Source organism: Amblyomma americanum, chromosome 8, assembly GCF_052857255.1.
Source record: "Amblyomma americanum isolate KBUSLIRL-KWMA chromosome 8, ASM5285725v1, whole genome shotgun sequence".
NCBI classification, from domain to species: Eukaryota; Metazoa; Arthropoda; class Arachnida; order Ixodida; family Ixodidae; genus Amblyomma; species Amblyomma americanum.
In genome coordinates this window covers 76,438,483-76,457,529 of record NC_135504.1, presented here as the reverse complement: position 1 = coordinate 76,457,529, position 19,047 = coordinate 76,438,483, and the positions used below count along the sequence as shown (strand labels likewise).

Sequence of the window (19,047 nt, the reverse complement as noted above, 5' to 3'; positions counted from 1 at the left end):
CGGCATTTCACATAACGAAATGCTGGAGGAGGAAATTAAACGTCTGGACTGTACGGGATGGCGGCTTCACGTGCTCCTTTGTGTCTGCACACGTGCTCGTTCCGGAAATAGGAGCCCCATTTGCTAAACAGGGCTGGGGTGATCCCAGCCTGTTGACGTCTCTTCGAGCTTAACACCATACTTACAACTGCTTTCTTTTCAAGTTTACTTTCTTTCTTACAGCTTACGAGCCGGGACTGTGGCCACAGCTTGAAAAACGGTCCCGGCTCCAAATTTGCACAGCTGACAGCGCAGGAGGTTGCAGAGAGATTACAGAAGGTGGTCATACAGCGTGCCATAGAATTGCAAACGAAGATGCCTATCTCTTTAACGAGGAAGTAACACTCGAACAGAGGGAATTGCAGTAGTCACCCGTGAAAAATCTAATTAAATGAGCAATTCACACACGGGCACATCATGAAGTAATGCGTTCTTTTGTCGCGTGCTTGTCCTGTGCGCTGCTGATGTGCCGGGAAGGGCCGGCCCTAAGCGTGCCCCCCGTGCGCAGCGATGCTGTACCCGGAGTTCCAGTACCGGCCTCCGCCCCCGTCGTACCAGGCGTCGATGCAGGAGTACCGGCTCCGGCTGCTGCTCCTGGACCGGCAGGGTGTGCCGCCGGCGCTGCCCACCCCGGTGGCCCTGGCCGCCGCCCACCACCACCACCATCACCACCACCACGCGGTGGTGCCCGCCGCGGTGCACCACGCGGCCGCCGCCGCAGCGCAGCCCCCTCCGCCCGTGGGGGCCGTGGTGACGACGCAGCCCGCCGCCATGCTGTCGCCCGTGTCCCCGCCGCCCACCTACCGGTCCGGAGTGCACGCCAGGTGGGCCCCTCCGCGCAGCTAATCGTCAGCTGTTCTGTGAATCAATCATATGATCAGTGAATCAATGTATCCATCAGTCAGTCCATGAATCACTGACTCAGTCACCCAGTGTGCAACTCAATAAGTGTATCTGTCGATATATTACTAATTCAATGTATGCATCGCCATATCAGTCAGTCAATCAATCGATCAGTGCGTCAGTATCAATTCAAGTGCCCAGGAACGGCCTGCCGGCTTTGGTGCTGGTGCACACGCCGCAGCTGTGTTCGATTTAATACGAAAAGACAAATATCAAAGTGCAGCAGTTAGTGGATTCAGAAAGTGGTTGTAGCCACTGGAGTGAGCATGCATTCATGGATGGAAATAACACATTCACAAAGAAATAGTGATATTGTTTATTCCGCCACCATGCAGTATTGATGGTGCCCACAGCAAAAGCTGTCTTTTGACAGCTTGCCAACGCCTTAGCGCTTGGCGACAGCAGAGGCGATTACAGCGTGTGGAATACAGAATCAACGGATATACGCAGCTGGTGGCTCATTCCTCGATTGGCGCGTCACATAAGTGGGGAAGAAACGTCCTCAATTTGTCGACCTCTGTAACTCCCCCCCACACTCTCGTTTGCGGCCTCAGAGTGTTCGTTAATGAGTAGCCGTCTGCGTTTTACGGCAGTGCTCAGTTCTGGTGGAGCACAGGCGAAGATGTCCTTTCTGTCTCCGAAAATTCCTTTAATGGCAACGGTGCCAAAGGCTCGTAGCGCGTATAAGCTTGTAACACGTGCATGCAAGACGTGTGTGCATGTGTGGGAATCTTGCCTCGTTCGTTGAAAGAAGCACTAGAGCGGGTGCTTTCTGACGTCATCCGTACGAGTTTGAATACCGAGAATCCAGAGCATATTTGCTTGGCAGTTTGTGGCATCGTCGTCGTTCGCTACCATGTTGGAATTGCACATGCTCCCAGTGAGGGATGTCAGGGCTTGGCGTGAAAGAAAAAGATGGATTGCGCGCTTGCCGTTATGCGAAAGCAGTTTCCCATCAGTACAGAAGTTGGCATTGTTCTCTTGTGTCCGGCGACCGCTTCAAGCCTCGCAGCCGGAGAAACCAGCCGCTCCGCCAAACCAGGAGGGCCGCCTAGGTCACGTGACCTTGCGGCGTGTTCACAACGTGCCCACCAGATTGCGAGCAAACTGAGCAGTGGCGCATCGCTTAACCGCTGCCCCACTGCGCTCGTAGTGGAATGAGGACTCGCCGCGATCTATGAATGTTAAGTATACATAAAGGGTTGCCAATTCTGCATATGTGGGCACTCCCCCACTAAAGCTATCGCGTCATACCCAGTAGCTACGTGTCTCCGCCTGCTGAAGAATGAACGCCATGCTTTAGCACGCCTACACGGTTTGACTACGTTAAACCCCTGCCACTTTTTTAAACCGCCCGAGCTAACAAACGTATTTGCAAGGAACGCGAGTGTTTAGCACATTACCTCGAGAACTTGCACTCATCATCCTTTCAGCAGCTGCTCCATCATGCTGCAGCATTTCAGAGCTGTGTCGTGCAGCGAGTCACTTCGCTGGCCGTTGCGCGGGAGGAGCCGGAGTAAGAAGGTTTTTCAATCTGGTCGCGACGGCGCAGCTGCTGGGTGAACTGCTGTCAGCGCGCTTTTTTATGCGAAGCATACTAGCCGCACAACCGAGCTCTTCCTTGCTGCGCCGCGCGCGGCCGCGTAGCTACCACTTGACCTACATCGGCGCACCACGTGATATGACGTCACAACAGCTGTGAAAGCTGGGGCTCAACTCGTGCGCTCGCTTGCGGACGCGCAGCCTCCGCCGGCGGCCTAACTCCCGCTGCTACCGCTAGGAGATACTGACGTCACGCAATTGTATAAAAGGCGACGCACTCGTTGAGTCAGTTGAGCAGCGAGATGTCGGCCAGGGAGAGGGCGGCTCGCCAGACCGCAAAGCGCAAGTTACAAAGAGCCACGGAAACGGGAGAAGAACGAGAAGTACGGCTTGCCAAGCGACGTATGCTTCGCATCCTAGGCTTAACCATAAGCTAAGCCAGGCCATTTTTTCTTGTCCCTCACAATTCGGATGGGACCGCCGGGGAATCTTCCTGCGTGTGTTCTCGTGAAAGGTTATCGGCGATACTCGTGGTAGCTACTTGCTGCCGCACGGCTACAATACCGCGCACTTAGCTGCCGTCAGCGGCTCCCCAGACTGCCGTATTGCTGCTCGCGGTGAAAGGGGCTTGCGTCCGTCGTGACGTGGAAGTAGAACAGTGTACGTGTATATGTGTGGCAGTGACAGTCGGGCTGAAAACTGAGTCCTCGGGGAAAAAAGAACGCCAAGTGCGCCGGAAACGTGGCCGCTCGGTCGTCTGAGAACCTCGGCTCCGATGGGAAGCTGTACAGTGGGCGGAGCTTGTCGATGCGCCACTGGTGATGCGTGCGGCAGCCCAACGCGATATCGGCTGACGTCTCTGGATAGGTCTGTCAACGCAGGCAGCGCGGCTTCAACCGGATGATATGCTTGGGTATCGGGACCGAGGTCTTCACCGCATGACGATGAACTCTGCAGACGACGGAGGGAAGCCTTCAGGAGGGTTGGTAAACTTGTAGGTTTATTTACATATTTACAAGAGAAGCAGGGAGACCAAAAGTCAGAGATGAAGTGCCGTGAAACCAGCCAAATCGCGGCTTAAATACAGTGGATATTCCCTAGGCACCTAGCTAGGGAAACCGGTGGCTGCTCAAGCATCCAATGGGCAGACACACTCTTCATAGTCTCTTCCCTAACCCCGTGACCGCTCCGCCCCCACAAACACGTGCACAGGCGATAAGGAATCCCGGCGCCTTGAGGTCCTGGAATGCTGTTTCCGAGCGGTTGACCAGGTGCATAAGGTCGTTGGCTTAGCAGGCGGTGACCCCATCTGTGGGAAAGAGGTGTCCTGGAATGTGGTTTCCGACGGGTTGATCATGTGCATAAGGTCGTTGGCTTTGTAGGCGGTGATCCCCTCCGTGGAGAGATGCGTCCTGACGGCCCCGTGCATTCCAGAGGGTAAGATGAATCAGCCGTGTCCGCACCCGCTTTGTCTGGCCGCGCAAGTGCAAGCGAGCGAGGCGGGTCCGGCGCCTTTGTTCGGGTCTTTCTGCCGGTCCACGTGAGGGCGCAGTTCGGGAGCAATGCCGCATTCCATACTCCGGACGAAGGGATGAGAGGCCTTTCGTCACAGCTCACCGTCGCCAGAAGCCGTTCCTAATCCTCTTCTCAGGACGACAGCACCTTTGGGCCAAGCATAGTTCGATGGCGCCTGCCGGGCTCGTCTGTTCCCGCTGTCGGGGCCTCCGATCACAACACGGAGCCCTATGAGATGCGAAGGGGCGCCGTCGACCAAGCCCCCTTGCTTGGTCGGTCTCCGCAGCAGAGGCCGCGAAACCGGAAGGACTCGTCGGGGTCGGATTTCTGCGCCGAAAGGCGATAGCCGCGTGTGTGTCATCGAACGAGAGCGGCGTTCCTTCTTGTGTTTTCATCCCCTCCCCCGTTTATCGCCGGGCCGAGCACTTCGCCCTTCTCCCGCGAGCGTTGTGCGTGCGTCGGTCGTTTCCTAGACGCGCGGGATTCCGTCGTTTTCTCCGTCCCTTTCGGTTTTCTCTGTTCAGCAGGGCGGCGCATCTCGCTGTCTGCCGGTCGTGCGCTCCTAATGGCTCTCCGGAGACACGCTGGCCCGGTTGTCGTCGCCTGGCGATTCGCTCGCGTGTTGCGCGGCGCCTAATTGTTCGGGAAATAAGCCGAGGAGGAGAAAGTTGAGAAACGGGCATTGGAATTTGCGTCGTCAAGAGACGCCTCGTCTCTTTCGCGTGGAGTTCGTGCGCGGGAAAAGGCGCTTTGCGTTCGCTTTCGCGCTTTGAGCCGCGTTTGGGGACGACTCGGTCGTCGTGCATTCCGACTACTGCAGAGGCCCGAAGCAGCGACGCGGTTGGGAAACGTGACCCGCTTCCGACTTATTATTTTTTTTTTCTGTGTCTCCCAGGCAGACTGCACTACCGTCGCGGTCACTGAAAACCGCCGCCTTTCATCCTTCGGGCCTCTCTCCCTAGATGGCAGCACCTGTGGTCACTTAGTGGAGGAAATGGTTTGGTTTATGGATGTTGAACGTACCAAACCGGCTATGAAGCGCTAACCGCATGAGGCGACAGTTCGCGGCGACACGCCGCGCGATGGGCTGAGGAGGGCCGCCGAAGCACTGTCGCTCATCGCGTCGCCCAGGTTCTGGGTTTCCAGAAAATTTCGCCCATCGCCCGGAAGTGCCGTGCGAGACTAGCCAATGACGGAAGGCCTTGCGGGTGCGTAACTTTCCGATCCGTTTTGCGCGCGAAAGTCGATTTTTTTTTTTAAAGCGGGCTTTCAGCGGAGCAACAGCTGACGCATCCCTCACCATGGCAGCTATGCAAGAATTTAATGAAAGGCTCATTAATGAAGTTCAAAAGTAAAGGGTGCTGTGGGATATGCCCTACACGCACTATAAGTCACAAGAGCGCCGGAATGTCGCCTGGCGCCTCATCGCAGCGTCCCTCGGGCGCGCTTTTCTGCGTCACGTGACTTTGTGTAGACTAAAAATAAAATTATTACCTAAATATATTTTTCAATGTTTTCATTGTGTTTTATCTGGTATGAAGTCTTAAGAGCGTTGTTCTACTCTTTAATTAACGCAAAATGACAGAACGCTGAAGCTGCCGCAATCGAGCAACACTGAAAACGCGCCGCTCCGACGTCGAGTCCCGTCGCTTCGTGCGGTTTGCGCCAGCGGCAGCGATGGGCGACGGCGGCGTCATCGCGCGACGTATCGCGAAGGAATATCGCCTCATGCGGTTACCGCTTGAGGGACGCCGCAGTGAAGGGCTCTGAAAATGTCGTGCACTCACGTCGCACAGTGCACGGGCCTCTCAGCCTCCATCGAAATTCGACCGCCGCGGCCGGGATCGAACCCGCGTCTTTCGAGTCAGCAGCCGAGCGCCATAACCACTGAGCCACCACCCTATGGTGAGGGATTGTGCTGCACGGCCGTCCAGGTCTACTCATCGCTTCCGGCTAGAGCAAAGGTCTTGGAGGGTTTTAGGGAACTTTGCGACGGAAACAGAGCAAGTCGGAATTACACGGGGTTGCTGGAGACCTCCTTCCGTTCGCTCCTTCCACTCTCGCTTATTTGTCCCAGGATCAGGTTCCGAAGCACGGGAAGCGTTTTCAAAGGCGTGTCTTCCCGCTGGCTTCAAGCTTGCGAGGAATTCAGCTGCTGACTGCATCCGCAGGTCGCCTTGACACCCTTTCGTCAGCGGTGTTTTTTTTTGCTCGTTTTTGCGTGCTCGCTAGTTGCGTCGTCGAGAGAGGCTGTGGTCCCACTTCACGAGCGTACTTTTCAGCAGCATGACCCATCGAGAGAAAAAAGAAAAGCAAACGCGCAGTAGTGACAGATGGCGGCGTCTAAAGTAAAGGAAGCACCCATGCGTCATCTTACGGCGCCGCGAACGACGTGTATAGTTTTTTTCTTCTTCGCTATAGCGGGACTGCGAGGCGCGCACCTTTCGCTGTAGCGAGCCCAACGATGTGTGCGCGTGTCTCGTAATCCCCCTGCAGCCATTGTTTGCTGTCGTCGGCGCCGTTCCTTTTGTCTGCGCCTCCTCTCGCTGGGCCTAAGCATGGGAGTCGGCCGCTCCTTGACACACTGCGCGGCGGTGTTCGCCGAGGCGTCGTTCATTGTGCGCTACCGCCGCCGGTGCTTGTCTCCGCCGCTGTGCGAGGACACGGCAGCGCACTGCGGCGAAACCCGCAGTGCCGCGTCTCCTTTGGGGCGTCAATACAAAGGGGGATATCGCCTTCCTTCCGGCTGAACAAGACCAGTATCTGGAGAGCGCGCTTACTCTCCGACAAACGCGGCGGCCAGTTGACAGTGGGCCGGCTATACGCTGACGCGTGTTGTTTGGCCTTGGCCAGAGCGTGCTATCGTGGGGAATCAACCACGAAGCCATGGCGTGCGTAGTGATGGGCTAATCAGCTCTCGTCGTCGTCAGCTCCGGCAGTGTCCAGTGCGAGGCCTCTGCCTCCAATCAACTGTGTGCTCTGCCAGCTGTGGCCACCTATCAGCGCAAACTTCTCGTCCTGCACGATGATGGGCTGTCGGTTGTTGTATTCCCCACCACCAGTGTATCACCTGGAAACAGAATTACATGCGCCATAGCTTGGCTCTAATCTGCGTCGCAGCGCCAGGTGTTCGGCACCTCTCGGTATAGGAGCGCCGACTGTGGCCCGCCGCAGTGCATTCGGCAGCCGCGAGTTTGCCACACGAACGCCCAGCGCGCCTCCCGAAGTTCGGCGTCGGGCTGCACGGTCTCCCTCCGCATGCTTTGCACCGTTCGCCATCCTCCTATCCACCTTCTCACGCTGCCGTGAAGTGAAATGCTGCGGCGACCGGTGGGGCGCCGTCAGGGCACTTGAGGCGAAGCTCCAGTGTAGCCCCACGACAAACCACCACGCATGGGGATCAAATAGGGCCATCGTTGGAGGTGTGTCATGCAATGAACTGGCAACACTACAGACAACGCTGGTCCTGTATAGACATTGTCAACACCCTTTTCCCAACATTGGCCCAATGTACTGGGAAGGGGGGAAAAGCCCCTGTCACCACAGGCCGCGGAACCGCCGGAGCTGCGGCGCCGAAGATGTGGCGCGTTAATGGGCCCGCGGATTGAGGACCCGATCAATTCTTCCACCAACGCCACCTATCAGGTGCCCGACCAAGCTTTCACCGATCCCATGTAGCAAGAATGATCCCTTTTTATCGGCGGAGTCGCGGTGCATTTCGTACCCCGGGGAAGAAAGTGCCGTGCATACGTGCAGAGGTATAGTCCTCCCCTGCGGCTGTGGCGACTCCAGCCACGGCCGTGGTGTATACAGCACTGACTCGTAGCACGCTTGGAGTTTTGCGCAGGGCAGTGCATCTGCTCTTCTCGGTTGTAGGGGCATAGTTTACTCGCTTTTGCTCTCTGGTCTGTTCCTTGCGCCTACCACTTGCATAGCTCGCTGCTCTGGCCCCGGGCTTGGCAGTGCCTTCCGTGTGTCTCGTCCTGTGTTCTTAAACGCTCGTTTTCAATGCGCTGGATCACCAACCTCGGGTTTCTATTGTTATGCTAAATTAAGCCTCAAATGTCCCGTGCCGAAACTCCCGACTCTTGCAGTACTAGTAGTAGTAGTTATACGGGCACCAGTTGCAGGGATTAATTGCCGCTCGCTAACGACACAGAAAACGAGCCCCTTGTTAGCTAGGAAGGGCGAATAGCGAAGGGAAGGCGCTGCCATCACCGGCCATTTAGGAAGGTGCACTGTGAGGTGCAATTTGTTTTTGAGCAGCGTAGAAACGAGGGATGACGAGATCTCTCTTGCATCTGGTGCACTCTTATGCCGCCAAGAGGACACAAGCGTGGAGCGAGTCAGAAGCTCGACGTAAGCGTAACGTGATTGGGAGGAGAGAATATTTCACGCGAGACCTCCACATTTCAGACTAATGGAAACCTTTGTTTTGTAGCAGAAGAAGCGTCGTCAGAATCACGGAAGGCCCGTTTCCGGATTTGGCTGATGATGTCGCGCCGGGTGTCTTTTTTTTTATAGCTTTGGTTTAGCCATATAGCCCTGCACTCTACCGTGGAATCTACAGCGTCAGCAGTAAGGCCTTAATTTCTGTGGGAATTAATTTAACTTAGTTCCACGTGCCAGTTCGAAAAGCGGAGAGAGGGAAGTTCCCCTGTTCAGGGGAAGAGGTCGGAGAGTGGGAGGTTGTGGCGAGAGCTGAGGAATGCGCAGGCAGGAGGCGCCTGCTACGGCAGAATAATTCGGGGCTCAGTGGCTAAACCAAGGCTATATATAACAGCTTCGCTGACTCATGCACTAAGCTTAGCTATAAAATATTCCATCGCGTTAGCACTGAAAACCCCACTAATTGATTTCCCCAATGCCTCTGGCGGCGCGTTCGTTGCTCGGGAAGAAAAACCGGGCTCACGCAAACCCACCGGTGGCAGCACCTGCCATCGCAGGGAGGGGCCGCGTCGCTTAACCGCTGCATCTCTGCGGCGTGAGTGGTAGATACGAGGACTGGCGGGCATCTGCGAATGTTTGGTATGATGAATTCCGCAAATGGGGCATTAACCCGTTATCGCGATCCGAGCAATTTCCATCTTTCAACAGTGGATGCGAACACCGGAAGCAAAGTGAACACCAAAGTGCTAGCGAGGCTAAATCGCATTTCGTCTAACTACGCAAATCGACCGTCAGTTTGTTTTTTTTATCGCTACTTGTGGCATGTGCTGTGTCGTGGGGAAAAATGCGGAAGTCGCCATCGCTGTGAAACTGACAGTAGTTAAAAGGAGGGATCGGGGCGGATGGCTCCGCTTCTCTCCCTCTCTCTCTCTTGCATTCGCCATTCGAAGGCTGGGGCCTCGATGCGCGAGTGCGTAGGCAACGGAGCACCGGTGTGCCATCGGCAGCGTGGGGCCCCGTGGTATTAGTTGGGACACGATAACGCGCTCCGGTCTGAGGAATGACCACCAGCCAACGGAAAGCGGAGTCTTCAGGGCGGCTGCGGGAGGGCCGCATTCCGAAGGAGGCCAAGTGAGAACGCTCCGGTGTGCGGAAACTTCATCGCACTGTGATCCCCAGCGGGTCGAGTCCCGCCGTGCTCCACTGCAGCCAATTAGTGAGGCTGCCGAGGAAGTCGTGAGAATGCACCGAGCACTGTCACGTTAACCGGCTCGTTGTACGCTTATAGGGTACGCGTCAACGTCGCCCGTATCCAGGGCAGAGTCCGAAGAGGCGTCGAGTGTGAGCCGTGCAGGCAGCTCTCGCCAGCCAAGTGCCGACTGTCGGTCCGAGCGTGTGACGACTCCTTACGAAACGGTTAAGTGCGCGCGAGGACGACGACGTCCCGAAGTCGACAGCGGCGCATGCCGTTTCTGTGTGCCCTGTTCCCGGCCATGTCTTTCGCTGCCTCCCATTTCTGCGGCCGAGAACAATGGCAGGGGGAGATGCACGCAGCCAGAGTCCGCGTCTGCGAAGGTCGCCGCTGTCGCGCCCACCTTGTGCGCCACCGGGCAGGGACGAGCCTCTTTCTTTTTTCTCGCTATTTTCCGAGGATCCAGCGAGAATCGAGGTCGCCCGCGAGGTAGGGAGAAATGACGACGCCGCTGTGTTCTAAAGCCTCTGTCCTGGTGAGGCGATTGTCTTCGCGCTTTCGCCAAAGTTGCAGGCGCAAGCCAGGAGGGAGCGTCTCTGGGCGTTGCCGCCGATCAGTGGAGAAAACGGGAGGATGGATACGGCTGAACCCTTTACATCGGGCGGTGGCTCAAGCCACCTAGCCATGTCTTGTGAAATTTTACTCCTGTCTTGCTTTTAGCCACCAATCAGATAACCTTCGCTTGGTTACTTCTAACCTCTTAAAATCCACTTTCCCTTCACTATCCCTAAACCCCAATGCCTTGGGTAAGTCAGCCCCGCTGCCTTCCACTGTAGGGTGAAGCCCTTTACAGAAGAGTATCAAGTGTTCAGCCGTTTCCTCCTCCTCTCCGCACGCAATGCACAAAGTGTCTATCTCCTGGTACCTGACTCTATACGTCTTAGTCCGCAAAACTCCAGTCCTGGCCTCAAACAACAAAGAGCTTCCCCTACAATTATCATAGATATTTTCTTTGACAATTTCCTGTTTAAAGGTCCGGTATGTTTCTAGTGCCGATTTCGTCAGCATCCCTGTTTTCCACAAAGCTCTCTCTGTTCCTTTAACCTTTTTCTTAACCGATAATTGCTCATTTGCCGCCTTACTGCTGTCCAGATATTTGCTTGTCAATTTTCTAGTTCGCTTTCTCCATTTCGTGTCAACATTCTTTATATACAGGTATCTGAAAACTTTCCTAGCCCACCGCTTTTCTTCCATCTTTCTCAATCATTCCTCAAAAGCTATCTTACTGCTAGCCACTCTGCTCTCGAAAGACGCCCATCCCATATCATTCTGTACCCCCTGATTTGGTGTATTGCCATGTGCTCCCAAAGCTAACCTCCCTACTCCCCATTGCCTAATTTCCAGCCTTGCTTGAACATCTGGCCTCATACACAGGACAGCATTACCGAAGGTCAGGCTAGGGACCATCACCCCTTTCCAGATCCCTCTTACCACCTCATACCTATTGTAATTCCACGGTGCCCTATTTTTCATGACAGCTGCATTCCTACTAGCCTTATTCATTACATATTTTTCATGCTCTGTCAGATACTCAGCACTGTTATTTACCACACCCCAATATACTTGTACTCATCCACTACCTCTAGCATGAACTCCTGTATTCTATGCTCGCCGCCCTCTTCATTAAATATCACGACTGCAGATTTTTCCTTACTATACTTGAAGCCTAATCTATCTCCCTCTGTACTGCATATGTCTAACAACTTCTGCAGGTCTTCCTTGTTGTCAGCCATTATCACTATATCGTCCGCGTATATTAGTCCCGGCAATGTCTGTTTAATCAATTCCCCTTGCTTGAAAAAAGATAGGTTGAAGCCTAGTCCGCTCCCCTCTACCTTGGTCTCCAACCCTTGCAGGTACAACATGAACAACAAAGGGGACAGAGGACATCCTTGTCCAAGCCTCCCGCTGTATCTCTACAGGCCCTGATACATTTTTTCCCCATTTTATGAGCACTCTGTTACCTCTATATATATATATCTTTTAAAAGATTAATTACTCCATTTTCCACATCCAATGTGCCCAGTATGTCCCACAAATGCTCCTGAGTAACGTTGTCATAGGCTCCCCTAATATCCGGAAATGCTAGCCATAAGGGCCTATGTTCCTTTTCCGCAATTTCTATACACTGTGTTAATGAAAATAGATTGTCCTCCAACCTCCTTTGTTTCCGGAACCCATTCTGTAGTTCCCCTAACACCCCCTCGTTCTCCACCCAAGCCTGCAGTCTATCCTTTATAATTTGCATCACCACCCTGTAAACCACCGATGTCACTGTTATAGGACGATAGTTACTTACGTCTGCTTTGTCCCCCTTTCCCTTATATATCATGTTCATTCTACTTAATCGCGATTCATCAGGGACATTCTCATACACTATCATTTTGTTCACTACCTGTATTAATGTTTGCTTGGATTTTGGTCCTAACTTCTTTATCAACATAATAGGGATACCATCTGGTCCTGTTGATATGCCACTAGGAACCTTCTCTGCCCTTTCCCACTCTCCTTGCTCAAGTGAAGCTATTGCTGTAACCGGTCTATCCTCCTTCGATACATTATGTACCACGTGCTTTGCTGTAAATTTTTCCGTCATCCTTGTTCCTATGTGTTTTATTGCTTCATCCCCTTCTAGTCGAATACCCTCATCTGTAACAATAAACCTTTGTTCTAGCCTAGTTTTATTACTCAATGCATTTAGATGTTTTCGGAATTTTTGGGCTGCTTTTCTATCCTTTTTTATTTACTTTTGACATCCATTGGGGACCCTTTCTTCTAATTTTCTCATTAATCAAATAGGATGCGTCCCTTCAACACTTTATGAAGGTATCCCATTTTCTGTCTACTTCGGGTTTTGGTTCCCCCCTCTTCTTGGAATATCTGTGTTCCCTGGACGCTTCCTGGCGCTTTTCTATTGCCCTCTTGACCTCCTCATCCCACCAACTCTTGGGTTTGCATCTTTTCCCTTTTAGCTTTACTCGCACCTTAGCTAGCTCTAGCTCCAGTAATCGAGTTAATTTGGCATAAGTCCATTCTGTCTCACTATCCTCAAAAATTACTTTCTCGATTTTTTTGGCTGCTGCTTCCACTTTCTTCTCTGAGTAAAAATTCCCCCCTGATTGTTCATCTCGCTTCAGTCCTACATTGCTTTTTCTTCTGAAGCTCAACTTGATACGCTTGCGGTCACTACCTAGACTTCTGGAACCATCTTCATCTATGCTCATTACCACTAATCTCCTCTGTGACATTAGTGCATAATCTATCGTCGAGTGCAGACTCCCATGTTATGAGCCCTTCACACTTCTCGGTGCTGTTGTCCTCTCCGAGCCATTCTGTGCGCCACTTCCCAGCTGAACAGCCATCTGTGTGGCGCTGACGGCCGACGCTGCCGCGACGTCTGTCAAGATCTTCGGCCTGACCGAAGCCGTGGAGTAAGGTTCCTCCGTCAACGCCGCACTGCTCTCGTCTGAGTTTTCAGTTGCACAAGTGCTATTTTTCGCGCCTGTCCCTTCGGCCGTGGCTCGCGAAGCGTTTTGTGGATGGCGACGGCTCGGGAGCGTTTCCTTTTCCCTTTTTGCACTTGAAAAAAAAAAAAGCCAACTGTTCAGAACCAGCGTACTTAATCGTGGACCGTGCCTCGTGTGACGCACAGGCCGCTTCGGCGTACGGAGCGCAGATTGCGGGGGGTGTACCCGAGGAGGCGAGCGTTCGATATCCCTGGCTGCGTCGGACAGCGGTTTATGCCGTGGCGCGTGCGACGGTGCGCGACCGGCGAGGTCGCTGCAGTTAGTTGAGCGCCAACTGCCCGCTTCCGCGAATCGACGCGATCTGGGGCGGCGCGAGATCGGGGCGTCGGTTCGGTACGGACGCCCCCCGGAGCGCCGCATCTGTCTCACTTGTTCGACAGGGAGGGTTGCTCTGGGTTACGAGGCCGGGCGCAGTGTACTTTCAGGCCTTCCAGTGGTGCGGAGAAGTGACCCACGCGTCCCGTGGCCTGCGAGGCTCTTATCTGGGGCTGAGCTTTCGCCTACCACGCGCGCACCGTGCCAACGGCGACGGGCCCCTCCTCAGAAACCCCCGTTGCCGTGTGAGGACTACGCGAGGACATTACGTTAGGATGTCGGCGAAGTGAGATTGGGGCGTTCCTGTTTCCCCCGTGTGTGTGCGGCCAATTCCAGTGGCCTGTGCCCGCTCCAGGGAGGAGGACCCTCCATTCGAGGAATAGCTGCCACCTAAGCGCAGCTCAGCCCCTACATCGCCATGCTGCTTGCGGTCGCGAACCAGGCTGTGTAGACACTGGTGTCGTCTCCGGTGGTCGCGAGGGTTGCAAATCGGCGCTAGAGTGGAGCAGCCTTGGTGGTCAAGGCAGCTCTCAAGGACGCTGAATAGGAGAGTGTTGCTCGGGGAACTCGCCGCTCATCGCGGTCGCCCGCTTTGGCGCCTGCCTATTGGCGGCCACATGTGTCGGAGGCGCACCTGAACGTGCATCTCCAAGCTCCACTCGCGATTCCTCCCTCTCGCGTTGAGGCACGTACCGGGCTCAGGATTATGTCGGGCGCTCGATGTGAGCTCTTTATTGAAAATTACCGGCAGCGCGTAAGGAACTAGCCGTGAAAAACGTATTGAGGAAAAAATTTGCTGTGGCTTTAATGTCCAATCAAAGTGCCATCCGGATACCTTTACACAACAGTATCTTGCGTAAGAACACAATCATGGCTTGCGCCACAAAGAATACCCAAAAGAGGAACTCCGTACTATCTGTGGCACGCAAAAACTCGCCTGACAGATAGCAGGCCTTCCAGAAATCATACGTGTTATAAATGTAACCAGATCTCTAGGAACGTTCAAGAAGCGTTTTGATAAATATGTATTGGCTCTCGGTGATTGAACAGGTTCCGCCCACAGCGCTTATAATTAGGTTATTTTTTAAGCATATGCAGTTACTGTGAATCATATCTGCTGTATAAAAGAATGTGTTTGTCTTTGTACATGCAGGTGTATGTGTATTTTGTGACCTTTTTTTGTCCTTTTTTTCCATGCCCTGTATGATGTGTCCCATGTTGCAGGATGTTGACGCTTAGTCAGGCATATTACTGCCTTTTCGTCAACCCCCATGGCAACTGTGTTGTTGCCAAAATAAACAACTTACGTGCTAGTAATGTCAAAGCATTGCACTACAATTCCAGTTCCATTTCAATTTCATTCTGATTATATTTCACTTCTGTTCCAGTTATGTTCATACTCTATTCTAATTCTGTTCCTTTGTAGTTGGAGCTGTAAGTACTAGTACTCGTTATTACTGGTAAGCATTTATTTTCCTGCCTTGATGACGTCGTGCCGTTTTTTCCGAGTTTTGCAACGGCGCCACTTTCTGGGCGACGCCGGGTTTTCGATCGTGTCGAGAACCGTCTAATGCTTTCGCATCAGAATGCCCCCCCCCCCCCCCTCCCCTCTCTCCTTCAGTCCCACCACGGAGTGAAGACTGAGCTCCATGTACGCGAAAAAGAGAGCGACGCGACGACGTCGCTTGGTGGGCAACCTCCATGCAAGCGAAGGCGACGCGCACCGGCGACGTGCATGCATAGCGGACTCCGTGCTTAATAAACACGCCCGTAACCGGTTCTCTCTCTAAAAATTTTGCGAGTGTGCCTTATAGTCAGGGCAAAAGAAATATTTCCTCTACGGCAGTGGAGATAACCAAGCCGGCGTGCTTGCGGAGGAGACATCACGGATTCGCGGGGGAGGTGTGCTTTCGTTCGGTGCCTGTGCACTCCGGCTTAGTAAAAACGCTCCCATAAGCTATCACCGCAATCTTATTGTAAGTGAGCAAACTGTAATATACCAGTGAGAATGCGCGCGGCGAGTGTTTCTGCACGTATATACAGTTGGATCGCAGCGGCACGGTGGATCGAGCGCCGGTACCTGCGGCTCGACACGCATCTCTCCCTGCAGTACGCCCGCTCGTGTAGCCCACTCCAGATGCTGTTAGCCCACCGCACCCAACAAGTAGATTGAATGATGCGGGTCTGCCTCACAGCTACAGCAAAGCAAATATTTGTTCCACGCGGCGATGACCGAGACGACGCGCTTGTTGATTCCACGGTAGTTGAGATTAACTCGGATCTCGGAGGAGAAGCTGTGACAAACCATGGACAAACCGGAAACGGCTGTGTGCGGCTCTGATTGGCCAATCGCGTGGGGGACTTCCGAGTGACGAGCGAAATTTCCTGTTGGTGTGCAGATCCGAGCGACGAGACAAGCGACACGGCAAAAATGCTTCGCGCGAGTTTTCGCGTCCATGGAGCTCAGGCTTTAGGCGTCGGCCCCAGGGCGGGCTGCACTGGTCGTGTGGGGCTTTAAAATAGCCGCACGTCGTCTGAAATGACAGCCCCGCTTTTCGCGTTCACCCTTTGTTTCTTCTCGACAGCTTAGCTGGGGCGTGCGACTCTCGTGTCTCACTTTTCGTCCTCCTCCCCGCCTGTCGCTGCTGCTTTCCGAGCGAGGAAAGAGAGGGGAGCAAAACAAAACGCGGCCATAGCTGATGTGATGCGAGAGATTGGAGGCGCTCTCGCGGGGTCCTCGTTTGGCTCTGCCAATCTGCCGCATTGTCCTGGGACGAGAGGCCGGACAAAGGCGCGAGCGCCCTTGGCGCCACGCCGGCGGCTGTTGCCCTGCAACGGCATAGTATTCCGCGGTGCAGAAGCGTGCTCTTGACTGCCCGCGCGGGCCTCTGATTTTTTCTATTTTTAAGGAGCGCGTGAGTGGGCCCCCTCGGTTGGCGTGGACTCGTCCCCGGCCGAATAACCGCCCTGCCAAGAAGATAAAGGTGCCAAGGGTGAGGGAATAATTGGTTCTGGGGAAAGCAAAGCGCGCAGTGAGGTGAAGGAAGGAAGTGGAGGGCTCCGAAGTAATTTCGACCACGTGGGGGATGCCGACATGGCGCACCACATGTGGGCTTTTCGCATTGCGCCCCGTCGAAACATGCATGGCTGGGAGGTGTTGTCGAGAGGGGACACTGGCCTGCGGTTAGGGGCTGTGGACGAAAATGGTCCGCACTGATGCAAGTTGCGAGCGTTCCCCGACTTCCGAAACAGGTCTTTCCGGGGTGACGGGAGGTTGTCCAGCGTTGAAGCGTCTGGGACGGCTTGGCGTCCTGTTGATCCTGCGAATGCTCTCTCTCCCGCGACAGCCTGCGTACGGTCAAGTCGCACGTTGGCTCGCGCCATTCGTGGACGGTTCTGGAGCAGCGTCGGGTATGCTCGTTGAAAGGCTCTTGCAGGACGCTGCGCCCGAATGAAGCTCTCCCGATGACGACTCACGCGGAAGAAAAGGGCACTGCAACTATAACTAACTTCACGCACGTTTCGGCACAATAATGAAATCGCCCGTTTGCGTAGAGGCTTCGATGTGACGGCTACGAGCCAGTACATTGCTGGGGCCAACTCATGCGCCTCCCAGAGGGACGTGGACTCTAGGCGAGGTGTTAGCCGAAGGGCGGCCATGTAGAAAGGAGCCTTTGGCGTTTATCGTTACAAGAGGGTGCGGGGTCTACTGTCGCGGTCTTGCTGTCTCTAGCAAAAAAAAAAACGGCCATAACTGCAGACACAGGACCCCCCCAAACACACACACACACACACACACACACACACACACACACACACACACACACACACACACACACACACACACACACACACACACACACACACACACACACACACACACACACACACACACACACACACACACACACACACACACACACTCTCTCTCTCTCTCTCTCTCTCTCTTGTCCCTCTCTCTGTAGCCCGCCGCGGTGGCTCAGTGGTTATGGCGCTCGGCTACTGACCCTTAAGACGCGGGTTGGATCCCGGCCGCGGCGGCTGAATTTCGACGGAGGCAAGATGCTAGAGTCCCGTGCACTGTACGATTTCAGTGCGCGTTAAAGAACCCCAGGCGGTCGAAAATATCAGAAGCCCTTCACTCCGGCGTCCCTCATAGCCTGAGTCGGTTTGGGACGTCTAACTCCCACAAATGACTAAGGAAATTGTCCTCTCTCTCTCTCTGTCGCCGGACTTCACCGCACGGGTGAGAACTGCTTCAAGCATTTCTAATAAAAAATAATGCGTGGTCCTGCATAAGCTACCTTTCTGTCCTTATCACAGAGATAGAGTGGCGCTTTTTTTCGGAGGTGGAATGACGACGTGCGCTTGCGCGAGAAAATGGCTTTCAAGTGCGTGGATGAGCCAAAGATAAATCAGTCCGGCGGCAGTGTGCCTTGTTTTGCTACTGTGTGTTGATTGATTGACGCTTCTGTGCAGTTTCCCCTTCTTATAACGCACCGAGAAATTGTACTGTTGGAGAGCCAGACTCCATCTGAGCAAGCGACCATTTTTGGGGGACATCTGTCGCAGCCACGTTAAAGGACAATGGTCAGTCTCAAACACAAACTTTGCTCCGTACAGGTAACACGACAACTTCTGCGCTGCCCAAACTAAACACGCGCACTCTTTTTCGGAAGCGCTGTACGCTTCCTCTCTACTGGTCAGTTTGCGGCTGATGTACAGAACTGGGTGTTCTTCATGGTCGTAGCCAACTTGGCTTAAGACAGCACCCAGCCCTCTATCACTGGCATCACACTGGACTATGAACTCTTTCCCATAGTCAGGGGTCCTGAGCAAGGGTCGGGACACGAGTGCTTTCTTCAGGCTTTTGAAGGCGTTTTCTTTTTGGTTATCCCAACTTACGTTAGTAGGTGCTCCCTTTCGCAAGGCGTCAGTTAAGGGACTAGCCCGCTGTGAGTAGTTAGGAATATATCGCTGGTAGTACCCAACTAATCCCAAAAATGAGCGAATGGCCGTTTTCGTCCGTGGTTGCGGAAATGCTGCGATCGGGGCAATCTTTAACTCGGATGGGCTCCTAGTTCCCTGGCCTACAACGTGGCCCAAGTACGTCACCTGTGCGCAACCAAATCTACACTTTTCTGCCTTCAGTGTCAGTCCAGCCTGTCGTAAACTGGAAAACACGGTCTTTAGGTGTTCTAGATGCTCTTGCCAGGTTTCCGAAAAAATTGCCACATCGTCTAAATAAGGGAGTGCAAAGCACTGCATGTCCTTCAGTACGATGTCAGTGAGTTTCGAGAAGCTGTAGGGGACATTCTTCAACCCAAGACTAAGCATTGAGGGTCGAAAGGTGCCCGCTGGGGAGATGAAAGCGGCATACCTGCTCGCGCTTTCTGAGAGGGGAACTTGCCAATATCCCCGTACGAGATCGAGGGTGGAAATGAATTTCGCGCCGCTCACCCTTTCTATCCTTTCCTCTATGGTGGGAATCGGGTATAGCTGATCCCTGGTAATTGCATTAAGCTTTCTATAATCCACGCAGGGACGAGGATCTTTCCCTGGGGC

General features: G+C 53.9%; 1 protein-coding gene across 1 annotated transcript in view; it reads left to right on the top strand.

The window, feature by feature from the left end:
• The window catches only part of LOC144101943 (uncharacterized), a 220,713-nt gene that overhangs the window by 144,645 nt on the left and 57,021 nt on the right, over positions 1–19,047 (top strand). Inside the window, exon 5 of the mRNA XM_077635187.1 lies at positions 548–863. Within this exon, the coding sequence (XP_077491313.1) occupies positions 548–863 (316 nt within the window). The remainder of the gene's footprint in view (positions 1–547; positions 864–19,047) is intronic.